General features: G+C 40.3%; 3 protein-coding genes across 6 annotated transcripts in view; 1 reads left to right on the forward strand and 2 right to left on the reverse strand.

The window, feature by feature from the left end:
- Nucleotides 1–50: 50 nt before the first annotated feature.
- Nucleotides 51–3,632, reverse strand: LOC118264941 (uncharacterized). Its single transcript, XM_035577611.2, has 2 exons — nucleotides 3,260–3,632; nucleotides 51–3,177 (listed from the first exon to the last, which is right to left on the reverse strand). The coding sequence occupies exon 2, from the start codon at nucleotides 3,171–3,173 to the stop codon at nucleotides 1,389–1,391; it is 1,785 nt and encodes a 594-aa protein (XP_035433504.2). The 5' UTR covers nucleotides 3,174–3,177; nucleotides 3,260–3,632; the 3' UTR covers nucleotides 51–1,388.
- A 408-nt stretch (nucleotides 3,633–4,040) lies between these two features.
- On the forward strand, nucleotides 4,041–8,098 carry LOC118264939 (protein lethal(2)denticleless). The gene is made up of 4 exons (XM_035577610.2): nucleotides 4,041–4,285; nucleotides 4,361–4,557; nucleotides 4,693–4,804; nucleotides 5,986–8,098. Exons 1-4 carry the CDS (start codon nucleotides 4,243–4,245, stop codon nucleotides 7,629–7,631), a joined length of 1,998 nt encoding a protein of 665 aa, XP_035433503.1. The 5' UTR covers nucleotides 4,041–4,242; the 3' UTR covers nucleotides 7,632–8,098.
- Nucleotides 8,099–10,542: 2,444 nt separating this feature from the next.
- The window catches only part of LOC118265579 (uncharacterized), a 51,047-nt gene continuing 47,628 nt past the window's right edge, over nucleotides 10,543–13,961 (reverse strand). For all 4 annotated transcript variants that reach the window (XM_035578529.2, XM_035578528.2, XM_050706174.1 and 1 more), the window contains 2 exons: nucleotides 13,774–13,868; nucleotides 10,543–12,448 (listed from right to left, as the gene is read on the reverse strand). In XM_035578529.2, coding sequence (XP_035434422.1) covers nucleotides 13,785–13,868 — 84 coding nt within the window. In that variant the 3' untranslated portion in view covers nucleotides 10,543–12,448; nucleotides 13,774–13,784. The remainder of the gene's footprint in view (nucleotides 12,449–13,773; nucleotides 13,869–13,961) is intronic.

Genomic DNA, 13,961 nt, shown 5'->3' on the forward strand with positions numbered 1-13,961 from the left:
TCTATCTGTAAATTCTACATCTACAGCCATAGGTGCAATAAAACAGAACATACAGTTAAGATTAACTTTACTATGCAATTTTAAATACATAAAAGCTACAAAATATAATACACAAAATTTGATAAAACTAAATAAAAAGTTTAGTACCCTAAATTCAAAAATTCGATAAATATAATTATTATGCCAAAGAAAGATAGTTCAATTCTAGCATGTATTTGAGGAAAGTCAACATGCTGTATTGTGCTGGTAATTACCAAACTGTACTGGAATATCCATTGTTGTGACATGTATTCAATTAATATTAGTCAAAATAAATAATTATATTATGGATGCAAATATTGCAAAGCAATTACTCACTGTCACAGGTTACTATAACAAACAATGTTTACCCAGTAGTTGGCAGTGCACACTCTAGGTGTGATCTATGGGTTCACAACACAACATGTACAGTGATGCCCGGAGCCAGCTAAAGATGATGCACTGGCAAGCACTTGTGTCTGAACAGCTCCCTCTCCACACAGAATGCAGAATGAACTATCTCACCATGTGCCACAGTCATGGATTAACTTAGATATACTTAATGTATAACATTACAATATACAATGGCACTTTATAAAACAAAGATTTATCTCACAAATCTCATTTGTGTTCCAATACTATTTCATTTATCAGGAAACCAATTAAAACAAACTTTTACAGGTATTTAACAAAATTGCAGAATAAAATCGCTCTACCGGCGAAACAACAATCTTAAATAATACTATTTATCTAAAAACATTAAGGAATATTTAAAGTTATGACGGCCCTGCTATATCAGTGTCCAATATCTGTAACGAGTAGCAGTATCCTACTGTATCATAGGTTAAATACAATTATCTAGATGCTAACATGTCAATACAGAGTGCAGTTAGTATAGGCACTGAGCAATTTATACAATTCTAGTCTTGTCAAGCAATGGAAGTCCAACAAGGGCAGAGGAAAGATAACATTATGTAGTTCCTTGATTAAATTAGCTAATCCTTACCAAAATTTGCTAAAACATCGACAAATTTTGGAGGCATTTTAAATAAGCCAATATTATTAATTAATTATAGTAGCATATTTCCAATATTTCACATGGAATGTATTTTTTTTCATCTAAGAAATGTAAATTCATTTTTTTTTTCATCTAATATACAATATAAATGCCATCATAGTAATGGTTAGTTTTGTCACTAATCTAATTTAATCAGTAGGAAAGTGAATAATAAGTGGTAGTTGAGTTCATGTCCAATACAGTGACAAATTTCTTTGCTCTCTACCCCTGTACACAAAGAGTGTCTACATTCTTTAACAATATTATGTTAAAAATACATTTGCAAGGAAGCCTGCAACAAGTCTTTAAATGTTCAAGCACAGAAGAATTTCCTTTGCTTAAGTGGTTCACTGTCATCATCACTGTCTGAGAAGCATGCAGCAAACCCACTCCTGTCTCTTAGAGAGTCTCTTTGTAAACTAGTTTGTTTGTCTACAACTTTCTTTGAACGCAAGTGCCTTGTGATCCGTCTCTTCTTTTTCAGTTTATCTCTCTGTTCTTCACCTGGACTGGCCACATTCATGCTGACCATGGAACTGACTTGTTCTGTTGAATTACTAAGCACTAAAACTGAGTTCTCTGGATGTCTCAATGTCAAACCAATATTCCTTCCACTTCGAGTCCTTGATACTACAGCCTCAGGATTCTCTTTTCGATCAGAATTATTGAATTCACTTGAATTTTTACTGATCTTTCTTCTCTTGTCAGCCTGGTCATTATCTCCTGTGTTATCTAAAACATCTGTTGTGGTTTGATTCCGGCAACGCTTTGGATACCGTGATGTGGTGCTCTGGGACTGGAATGATACATTCAGGTTGACTCTGCCTCTAGTTCTACCACCATCTGCCTTACTATTGTCAGCAGCCTCCTTACCACTTTTGCTTCCCTTTGCATCTATGAATTTAAGCAAAGATGTGCTCTTAGTAACTTTAGGAGACTTGTCAATACTCTTACTTATCAAATTAATCACATTCTCTGACTCTGTGCTGCAGTTGAGTGGTGACAGTTTGTGAACCCCAGTGTTCACTGACTTGTTCATACAAACTACCATTGTATTGTCTTTTTGTCCAACCTGCTGTGATTCTTTTACAAGGTTTTTATTATTTTTGCATCTTAATTTTCTAGGAGTTTTAGTGGACTGCAGTTTAGTAGAACGGATGTAGTTTGCTGTGAAGCCAGACACATCACTTAAGTCTTCAAATTGTCCATTCAAGACTTCATTCTTTGACTTGTGTTTGTTGACATTGGTGTTCTTCTTACTGTCTGCAGTTTGGTCCCCGCCAGCCAGTAATTCTGGTTTCTTCAGTTTATCTGGTGATCTCTGCTCTATTTCATTATGTTTATTGCCATTAACAAGACTATTATTAAATATTTCAAAGGAACTATTAAGTTGGCTGTTATTCAGACTCTGTTGAGCTTGCCTCAAGCTCCGCCTCAGGTTAGTCACCTTGGGTGTAGATGTGACCACTTTATTCTTCTTGTGAACAGTTGTTCTGTTATTTTTTTGGTGTTTAGATCTCTTTGCTTTACCTTGCACTGAAGTATTTTTAATGTTGAAGTCTATGTCGGAGCCTAGAGTGTCAGACTTACAACTACTCATCACAGTCTGTTTTTGCTTTTGTGAAGTTTCAAAGTAAACATTTTGTTGTTTATTAGCTGAACCTGAGTCATCTTCTAACAAAGACAGCTTCCTCTTCTTTTTCTTTTTAGGTGAAGGCACCTCGGCAGCACTAGGAACACTTTTTGGTTTATTTTTGGAACACTGTGCTTGCTCATCTTGTTTTTTGACATTGTCATAGTTCATCAGGCACGGTGCCCGTTTAGTACAAATCCAATAGGATATTTCGTCCATGTTGTTCATAAAGGGAACATCTGTTGGGAGGGCTCGGACGGCGGCGAGGGTCTGGTGAGCTGGCACCATAGCGAGACGCACCGGCGGCCCAGTGCTCGCGCCAGCAACAACAGCGGCGCCGGCCAGTCGCACGCAGCCGCCGCCTGCACCGTGCTCGACGACCCCGCGCGTCCTACCAGCCCGTACTTCCCGTACTGCCGACTCGAACCAATCTCTTCCATTTTCCACGTAAGACTCACATCCCATACACCTGAAACACCAATGTTTCTATCTTATTAGCCTGTCCACGTAACGTACCAACTCCTCAAATATTCAATAAATAGAATACTTACTTCTAAAGCTCTTGTTCACAAAAGCCGATCACTACCATTAGCTCATTACATAGGAACTTACACTTTTTAGATATACGTATCAAGAGGAAAACCAAGCCGTACGGTACTCATTAACTACACACAAGTTATAACGGACATTTCTTTTTTCTTCACTACAGAAAATTAACGTCAAAGATATTGTTACAATATTATAGCCGTGTAAAATAAAATTTGATCGTTATGCAAGATATATTGGTATTTAAAAACTTTAATTTTATTTTTCATCTCACATCACCACAACAAAATAGTAAAGCAAAGCATAAGAAGAGTAATAGCAAACGCGTTCGAATTGGAATTATACCACAGACATCCTTCAAATTTAAGTTTGTCAACGAATCGTAGAACCGCAAATTCTAAACTGAATCATATACTGAAGCTGGATTGGGTATTACACAAACCAAGAATGATACAAAGCGAACAAACTGATAGTTGTCTATGGGCTGGATTATGGTTTAAAAATTATGAAAGATTTTTAGTTTACAAAAAAATAATTTTGAGGATAAACGTGAGTTATATAGACCCAAACACTTTATAATATTCGAGTGCTATGCTTTCCCTTATACTTATTATATTCTTTGACTATGCTATGGCGACTTGTATTAGTTTCCATATTTTTTGGCTGAGGTTTCTATTCCACTCATATTCTTTTAATTTATTTTGCTCTGTGGTTGAACCACAGATTACTTTAACATGCCTAACGAAATCAATTTAGTATGTAATCTGTGGTATGCACTGTTTCCTTGTTTCGCATCCACTCGATTCCTACTTTTCGCGCCATTTATTTAGTCATGGTATTATTTTGACAGCTGCCTGGTGTGTGGTGTGAATAGTGAATGAACAGTCGTAACGAAATTCAAAGAAATTTGTAGAAACATCTAGTGCAGAGTGCTATCACTTTAAATGTTTGTTATTGTATTATTCAGTAACATCGGAAATGTGTAAAAATGAATGATATTCAGTGTTTGATTGATCGTCAACTCGGCCTTTGTAAGTGATTGAAGAATACTTTGTGATTTATGTTAAAAACAAGATTTGTTGATAATAATGACTGGGTTATTGCAGATGGTCGCCTGAACTACGATAACATCTTGAAACGATTGGTAGTAGACAGCGAGGAATCGTACTATGGGCTGCAGAATGCTAACATTCCAGCGAACTTCGACCAGGATCCACCGATATTTGCGTGCCGATTCTCGGAGGCTCCCGGTTATGAGCACATCCTTGCTCTCGCGAACGAGGATGGCAGAGTCGCTATTCAGGTACTGATTACTTATTCATGATTATAAGGTGCCTATTTTATTTGTTTGGTATGGTGCAATTAAACAAGTAAAATTCTGTATAGATAATATTTAACACGACTTCCTATTGTTATGATGTGAACTATTTACTTGCAGGATACATCCACCGTACACTCTGCTAGCACATTGGAAGGATTCCAGTGCCACAACAATGCTGTCTTTGATTTAGCTTGGATGCCTCAGAACATGAACTTCGTGACTGTATCAGGTTAGTCACTTAATTCTATTATTTCGTTTATTGCTGCTAACAATAAAAATTTGGATGTTTGAAACTTATCTTAAAACATAAGAAATGAGATATGAGCCACATAAGCTCGTTTGTTTGTTGAATTGTCGGTTGAGTTGACCAGAGTCAATGTTTCTTAATGTGGCTTGTCTATTCAAAGTCTTGTACTTTTGAAACATCAACAAGGAAAGAAATAAACAATAGTCTGTCAGTCTGTGCATCAGTAAAGCTAGGTGCTTGTTCCTAAGTGTAGCTTAGAATGGAGAAGAACGAGAAAGAAACACCATTTGTTATACTTTAAAAAAATATATTTATTTATTTGTAAACAGGCAGGCAGTTGAAACAACTGATAATGCCCGCATCCTGTTAATTTTCATTAGTCAATTTCTTCAGTTCTTCAGTTGACAAAATATTTGTCTAATCGATTTTTAAATTGGTTTATATATGTATATATACTATATGTTTAGAATTTCTCTCAATTTATATTTTTAAACATAAGTTATGCATTGCCATCTAACAAAGAATTCCTGCAAACCTGAATCATTTATTGAAGGAGAACTTTTCAAGGTTTCATTGTTTTTTCTACTAAACAAAATAAAAAGTGGCTATCTGTTAGCTCCATTTAAGATCAGTGACATGAACTTCCATCTCTCAGTAGTTAGGTAGTATACACAGATAAGTTATGTTTTGCTGTTCAGTTTTTTAATTATTTTCAAGTTATTAATTGCTTGTGTTTTCAAGTGGCCACAAGCACAACTGCCAAACAAGCTGCCTCATCAGATTCTTTTACTGAACTGGGCAATATTATAGTGCGCATTTCAGATTTTGAAAAGTCTTACACAACTCAGTGGATCTGACTTTATGATTAGTGTCAATCTTTATTTGACAAACAGAAGGTAAATCTTTATATGACCTTCTGTTTAGTGTCTCAACCTTGAAAATAAAACATATTGAGGTGTTGACAGCAGACATACTAAAATATTAAATGTAGTGTCAAGGTCACCAGTGTCCAAAATAATTGTGAGTTATTCATTATATCAACAAGTTTATGTTACGTTTTATTTGACACACTACTACTTTGGAATGACTAATGTTCACACCAAAAATTAACATGTCTCAAAATTAATAGTCGAAATAATAACTATTTATTAATTACATTTTAGGTGACCATACAGCATGTCTGTGGGATGTAGGAGAAGGCGCACCTAAAAGGGTCCTAGTGTTTTCTAGTCACACGAGATCTGTGAAGACTGCCGTGTTCCGACCCACTGAGCCGTCGGTGTTCGCCACCGGCGCCAGAGACGGGCACATACTGGTCTGGGACATCCGCGCCAACAACCAACCAGCCGTCGTCCTCAGACCAGACAACTGTCTCATAAACTGCCACTCTAGCTTCAACCCCAAGACGCCCGGCTCGCACGGCAAGCGGCCTCGCATCGACAACCACCGCGCCATCAGCATCACTGGCCTCGTCTTCCAAGACGATATCACGCTCTTATCCTGCGGAGAATGCGACGGTAACATCAAGGTGTGGGATCTGCGTAAGAACTATAATATTTACAAGAGAGAGCCCCTACCGAAACACTCCATACCTTACTGCGGCAGCTCGACCAAGAATGGTTACACCAACTTAATAATAGATGATGCCAGGATGAGATTATATGCCAGCTGCATGGACAATGTTATTTACTGTTTCAACATATCGACTTACAACGCCATGCCGGAGCAGAGATACATAGGACACGAGAACAGCACCTTCTACATCAAGACTTGCCTCAGCCCCGACAGCATGTACCTAGTCAGCGGCAGCAGCGATAAGAACGCCTATGTGTGGAATGTTAAATACTCGGAGCCCGTTGTGAAGCTGACGGGACACTGGGCCGAGGTGACCTGCGCCGCCTGGTGCCACAAAGGCGACATGAAACTCGTTACCTGCAGCGACGACGCAAGGCACAAGATCTGGAGGATCGGCAAGGAATTCCCAGACGTTGATATCGAGTTGAAGGGGCGCGCCGAAGTCGTACCGCGCACTGATATTACCAGCCTGCCTCAATGGGGCTCCTTAGATAAAACACCCAATTCTCTTAAACGAAAACTGGTGACCACCCCTGGATCATACAGTGCTAAACGAATGCGTTCACAGGCAATTATATCTAATAGAAAAACAAAACGATGTCTCACAGATCTCATGAATGCTTCAAAAGACGCCGAAGATATTGAAATATCCACAAAAAGACTGAAATTAGAAACTCATCCTGAAGAACTTGAACCTGTTGAACCAAAGTTGCTACCTGCAGGCATTAAACGTCATGGAGAGTATTTAGAACAAAGTCCACCCAGAAACTGCCAAGTAGAAGCATCCAACGACTGGAGCTATATGCCTACAGCCGGTGGCTCTTTCATGACACCAACCAAAAATTACGAGAACAAACAGTGCAAAATAATATCACCTAAAGGCATGAAGCCATTGTCTCCAGTGCGAGTGTCGCCGACTAAAGTGAGGATAATAAGTTTCACCACACCCACTAAGAACCTGCCTAACTTTGTGTTAGACGGGGAGGCACCACACTTGAGACTCATGTCTCCAGTTAAGAAAAAAGACACTACTACTGATTGGTTGACCCGCATGGGTCGTGAAAAAAAAGGAAAATGTCCAGAGGTCATTGAGAAACCTTGTGTCATTGCCCCTCTTAGTCCCAAAGAAAATATTCCACAGAGAAGGAATTCCGTGTCTGAAAGAACACCAAAATCTGGTAAGAAAAATAGAACATTATTGAAATATTTTAATGTAACTGTGAAGGAGAAATAAGCTAATGTAGTATAAGTATATTGAAATGGACTGATTTGTTTGTTATGTTTTAGAGAGGAAGTACAAGTGATGTCTCACAATTGTAATAGTTGATGTGATGTATTTATCTCACATAGTTATGATTGCGTTGTCTTGGCCCAAATTATTTATTAGATGCTAGTGATATTAAAATTATGTTCCTAATGTTTAAATAGACCAGGTAATCTCAATATGAACAAATTTTAGTGAGGACAGACATATAGCCGAATCTTTTATTTTTTGACATTTTATCCGCTGGTCACTGAAACTGTTTTTAACTTTGACTGCTGTAGTGTTGTAGTACTTCTGTATTTGTGTAAGTTTACTGGCTGTACACGAACACGTAGTTCCACAATGTTTATTAGTGGTAAGAAACTCCATTTGTAGGTAATAATAGTTTTGCATTTACAATATTATTGATAAGTAAATAAATCAATTTTCGAATTTAACTATTTTGTATCATTTATAATTTAATATTACCTCTCATACTAGATACTGTTGATAGAAGGGTGGGTAATGATGAATCATATGATTCTGTTTCCCTTGCTGGACCGTTGGAAATCGACTCTCGAATAACACGCTATTGAGTTGGATCAACTCTTCGCAGTGACGGCGTAAGGGCCACAGACACCCCGGGCGAAAATATTGTGGCGCCCACTTGAGGGAAGCAATATCAAGTGTTAGTAGTAGTTTTTAATTTTATTGGCGCCCCCCAGAAATTGTCACCCTGGGCCATCGGCCCATCGCCCCCTTAACGCTGGCACTGAATCTTCGTATCTAACCATCTAGCTACCGCTACCTAGCTGGTTGCTATGTACTGTGTTGAAACTAGAACGTATTCATGTCGACTGCTCGAATGAACCAAGTCGCAAATTCGTAGAACCAATATTTAGAAAGTTGAATCATGACCATACTCGGTGGAAACGTAAAGAACTGCATGGCCTCGCAGTTGGACGTTTGGAACACGATAAAATTAATACACTATATAAAAATGCAATCAGTAGGACTCGCACTTAATTTTTTAATTCTTGATCATCTTCACAATTATAACTGTTCCAATTCTATCGTTTTTTTTTCTCCAATCTTTAAGAGAATCTCAACCCTAGATGATTAAGACAGTTTCGATTTTAATAAAAACACTAATTTATTTTGCCCACAATCAACGAAACTGTTATATAGATAAGTAAGTACTGATTTCTTGGTGTATCGGTGGAAGTTAGAATGCTTGTAAGTCGTAAGGTTGGTCGTATTCCAACTCGTACATGAGTTGTGCGCGGGCGACGCGGGCGGGGTAGCACGTGGCGAGGGAGGTGTCGGAGCGCGCCATGTCGGGCGAGTCTGCCGGCGTGGCGGGCGGCGTGGCGGCGGGCGTGGGGTCACGTCGCGGCGGGGCGGCGCGCCCGCACTGCCGGTACAACTCCACGAAGCACACGGCCGGCGCCGACCCCTTCGTCTGTGAACGTGTCTTCGGAAACACTGTCTCCACTTTCGACGCGGATTTTTTCTTCGGTTCGGTTCTTCGGCATCACAACTATCGGTTCCGACTGAGGCTTCCTAAGTGGTTTCCGCATAGCTATCAAACAATCCATTCTTGTGTTTTTATGTGAAATCTACTATAATTAAAATATTTTGACAGATAATTTGACTGCTTACCAAAGATCCGAAAATAATTTTATTGTTACACCTCAATCTACCAAAAACTAAAAGCCATTGTAGAGAATACTATGTTCTCCCAAACCTGGTCTTGGCCCAACACTCAGATATTTCCACGGTTTTTATAAAACAACTATATAGCAAACCAGGCGAACTCCGTTTCGCCACCAATGTTTTTCGCTGTTTTCATGCTTTTCTCTTGAATTTTTCCAGAATTTTCTTAAAACCTCACGGAGCCAGAGACCTTTCCAACGAATGCAAAACCGTGGAAATCGGTTCGTGTGTTCTGGAGTTATAGCGCCAGGAAGGAAAACTATTTATTATTGCTTTTCTTTAAACGGCAACAGCAATCCCCAAAAGGCATTGAAATAGTCTTGTAGTTTGTCTTACATTATAGGAAAAATCTTTCATCATCTGGTGTAGCCATCACGCGAGTCGTCGGCATGCCCGTTTGCCGACCTATCCCATTAAAAAACTTCAGTATTTTGCATTTTAGTACCTACTCATACTTACAAGTTGCGACTACAGTTGGGATAGTTCAAAATCAATGTGACTGGGAATGAATCTCGGTATCCTGAGTCCGTTAAATACTCACTAATAATTTAATTCGCTCAAGTTCTACCTAATTTACTTCAATAATATATATATATATATATATATATATTACTATAAAGAGATTAGAAGAATGAATATTACTGGTCTCCATGTAAACGGTTACGGCGCGACAGCCATTCTTTTCTAATTTCTATATTCACTACCCGATCGATGGGACAAGGTAATCCTACATGACAGAAGTGGCACAGGACAATAGTTCTTATGATTCCCGACTTCTGAAACACCCTGTGGAAATACACACATTTGAAACACCAGAGGCGTTACAAGTGTATTGCCGATTTTTTGGGAGTTAGGAATTTAAGGGTAGTTCGAGAATCGGGGATTGGGAAGGGGGGAATTGGGCCGCTTGGAAAGATTAACTATCTAATTGCCACCGATTAAGTCAAATTAGAAACATCGGAACTTTTTGCTTTACATGAACTTGTTATAATATGTTGCTCAGCTCAGCAGATGGCAGATAGTAACCTAACCTCATCTAGTCCACTGCGACAACTTTCCAGACTTAGCAGTAAAGTATGTGGCAAAGTTACGATTCCTTTGCATATTTTAATCGTAGTTTGCCTATATTGGTTTAATGAAAAGGTAACGGACGCCACAAACACATGGGAATAATGAAACATTGATATAAGATGTGCTTTTGCTCACTCTTTATTACGCTTGTTAATATATAAAAACATAATATAAATTATTTTGTAAAATATCACCACTGATTGTTGCAAACAAGGTGCCCGCGAGCTCCGCTCAGTGCCTCGCGGTATAGACATACAGTATATACGTACTATACATACAGCCCGCGCGATACTTCGGCGGCGGCGCCTGAACCACTCCACTGCTGCCTCGTCTACCGGACTGGTTATAAGCTATTTATCCCCTAGAAAACCCATACAAAAATGTCCTTTATTCACATTATATTACTCTTATGGTACCAGCCCGGCAGAGTGAGCAGGCGGCGAGGCTCAGTGGCCGGTGTGACGTCATCAGTCGCAGACTACATTACCTCGCGCGGGCTCCCGCGGGGCACCGGCGCTAAACTAACCGAGTGATACATAACATACGGAGCCGCGCCGAATGTACTCCACACGGACAGTGCGGAGTACAGGCGCGCGACGAGCGGAGCCGGGCGGGCGCGCAGCTGATGGCTCGATAACAATGAAAGTGTCAGTAACGAAACTACAGCAGAAATAAAAAATAACACAATTAAAAAAGAAAAGTCGTTAACAATAGAGCGGGCGCGGCGCGCCGCCGCCATACAATTTGTTATACCTACTACATCTAAGTCTGCACTTATACTACGTCACTTAACACTATGTACATACAATATCTTTATCCAAGCGATTTTTAAAAAAAGTCTTAGTACTTTTATCATATTAATTTGAAAATTTGTTAAATGTCTTTATCGTTAAATTCACTGACTCCACTCGCACCACATTAACTTTATTATGTTTCATTTTTTTCGTTTTCGTTTTATAACACAATACAAGTAACAGAATGTTTTAGCCCCGCTAAAAACTACTAACATAAGTATACAACTAGAGTACAACCGACATAACTTGTACGAACGACGAGCTGCCGGCGGCAGCCGTCCTCATGCAATTGACATTAAACTGGTAAAATATAACGAACGTACTCTACGGAGGAACCGCGCGCAGCCGGCCGGGGGGCGCGACTCGCTCGCAATTCGAGATCAAAAACTCGAGCGAAGTCCCACGTACTGCACTACGTACAACTCCCTCTACGACCGGCCGCGCCGCCGGACGGGCGGCGCCGGCGGTCGAATTCAGTCCATTGAATATCATTACAATACCATTTTATCACAATAGACAAATTAAAGTAATTTGGGCACAGCGTTACCCTAGCGATGGCCTCGTATAAACTTGTAGTTTCGTTGACATCATTAACTAAATATTCATTAAAAATCCCGCGTTCTGACAATCTAGTCAAGTATCAAACTGATGGATAAAACACAGTATTCAAAACGAGTAAATTCTTCGAAAAACAGCGTCGGCGGACATCGCCGGCTGAGGTGCCAGTCTGCGGACACCTCCTAGTATCGTAAGTTTGTACTTTGATCATTATTAGAGTGCAATTTACAAAGGAACTGGATGTCGCAGGCCGCCCAGCCACGTGTCTACTGACCGACTGACTGACCGACTGACCGACCCAGTGGCTGGCGGCTCGGGCTTCGGGTGGTGCATCACTCGCTGTGAGGTCAGGCCGGAGCTATCTACTGCGCCACGTCCCCCGCGCCCCACGCGCACTACGATGCGGGGAGCGATACATTAGTAGGGGATTGTAAACGTTCTTATTGCGCTAACGGGGACTGATTACAGACATTTGACTAACACATAGAAGTGGGGCGCGGGGCGCACGTGGCGGCGACACTGCGGGGCTACGGGGCGCCGGGGGCCTCGCGGGGCCGGCGGGGCCCGGCCCGGCCGGGGCGCCGGCGGGGACCGGCGCGGCCGCGGGGCCCGGCCCGCTGCACGCCGGCCCGCCGCGCCCGCACCTGCCAGCGACACCCCACCGACAAGCTGCAACGTACAACACAACACATTAGTTACTATCAAGTAATAAGTATAGTAACCTAACCAAATAAGGCCTATGCCCCAATAAAGCCTATTTTGAAAATTTCCCTCTTCCCGATTTCAAATGGTCGCCAAAGTTGGTAGAAGTGTGCATGCACATTACTTAACTAATTTGAGCACAGCAAGCAACCCGTGCCGCGATTATGTTGGAACCTACAGACGAAAACAATCACGACGTGGAGCGCACTTTAGTTTTTATAAAATTCGAGTAGCGTAAACTGTTAGTATTTTTATATTTATCAGTATACGACGTGCCGTGTTTTGTCTGTATGACAATTATACATTTAGCCATCTCCTCACATTAGTGAAATAGCTATAATATCGGTGTATTTCATATAATCGTTGTTTTGTTTACCTATGTGCCATGCCCTAATAAAGCCTACAAAAAAAACGTGTAGGCCTTATTATGGCATAGTTGTTTTTCAGTAATTTCATAGAAAACGGATCACCAGCTTATGTCAAAAGGAAAGCCAATGGATTTTGCAAAAGATGGAAAACGCTGTTAAAATGGTAGAAAGGGGTAAACGGGGTGAATAGATACAGAAAAGGGGTGAATAGATACAGAAAAGGGGTGAATAGATACAGAAAAGGGGTGAATGGATATCGGGAAATTCTTCATAGTATCTATTCAACCCTTGAATTATTATTCTGTACATCCTGTTTTGACTGGTATGCTGTTGCAGCCAGATATAACTTCCAAAGAAGTACGCACCATCTAAAGAGTGGTTCGACTACTCAAAAGCTAGGTCGGTCGCTAAATTGGCTACAGAACAAGAAGTTGTTCACTTCAAAGATGTTACATGGGTATTGCATGATGAGAAACTCGTCAAGTCTGATGTATAATGACCAAAATTAATTAATAAGGTCTCATTACATTTATTATAAGCATTGACAAAGTTTTATTATAATTAAGAAGTTGAATACTTACTAGTTTTTATTGAGGCCTTATTAAGACATAGGGTTCCCAATAAGGCCAAAGTGACACTTTAGTTATTTGTGTTTACAAAACTGTAATTTTTGTTTCTAAAGCTATTTTGATTCCATTATTACAAAGTTTAATAAATAAATATAAGATTTTGAAATAATCAGCGCATTGTCATTTTAAACCTACGAGCTAGGCGGTAATAAAAATAGGTAGGCCTTATTTGGTTAATTTACCTTACAAGAAAATCACTCGAAAAACTGCAGATGTGAAAAGGGTTGATCAAAGCCATTTTCTGGCGATGACCAGCTGCGAGAGTAAAGCAGTGAGCGAGGAGTGTGAGACGTACCGCGGGCCCCATCACCAGCAGAAGACGGAGAGCTCCCCGCCGTGCGCGCCGCCCACCGCCCGCCACGACCGCACTCCTCCGCCGCCCACCTTCAGCTGGAAACAGACACGTAATCTTGTAACTATCACATCAACTATTTATTCAGACAGAGATGGACATAACTTCAAAAACAGGGGCGAGCTTGGTTA

This window comes from Spodoptera frugiperda, chromosome 28 (assembly GCF_023101765.2).
Source record: "Spodoptera frugiperda isolate SF20-4 chromosome 28, AGI-APGP_CSIRO_Sfru_2.0, whole genome shotgun sequence".
NCBI lineage: Eukaryota > Metazoa > Arthropoda > Insecta > Lepidoptera > Noctuidae > Spodoptera > Spodoptera frugiperda.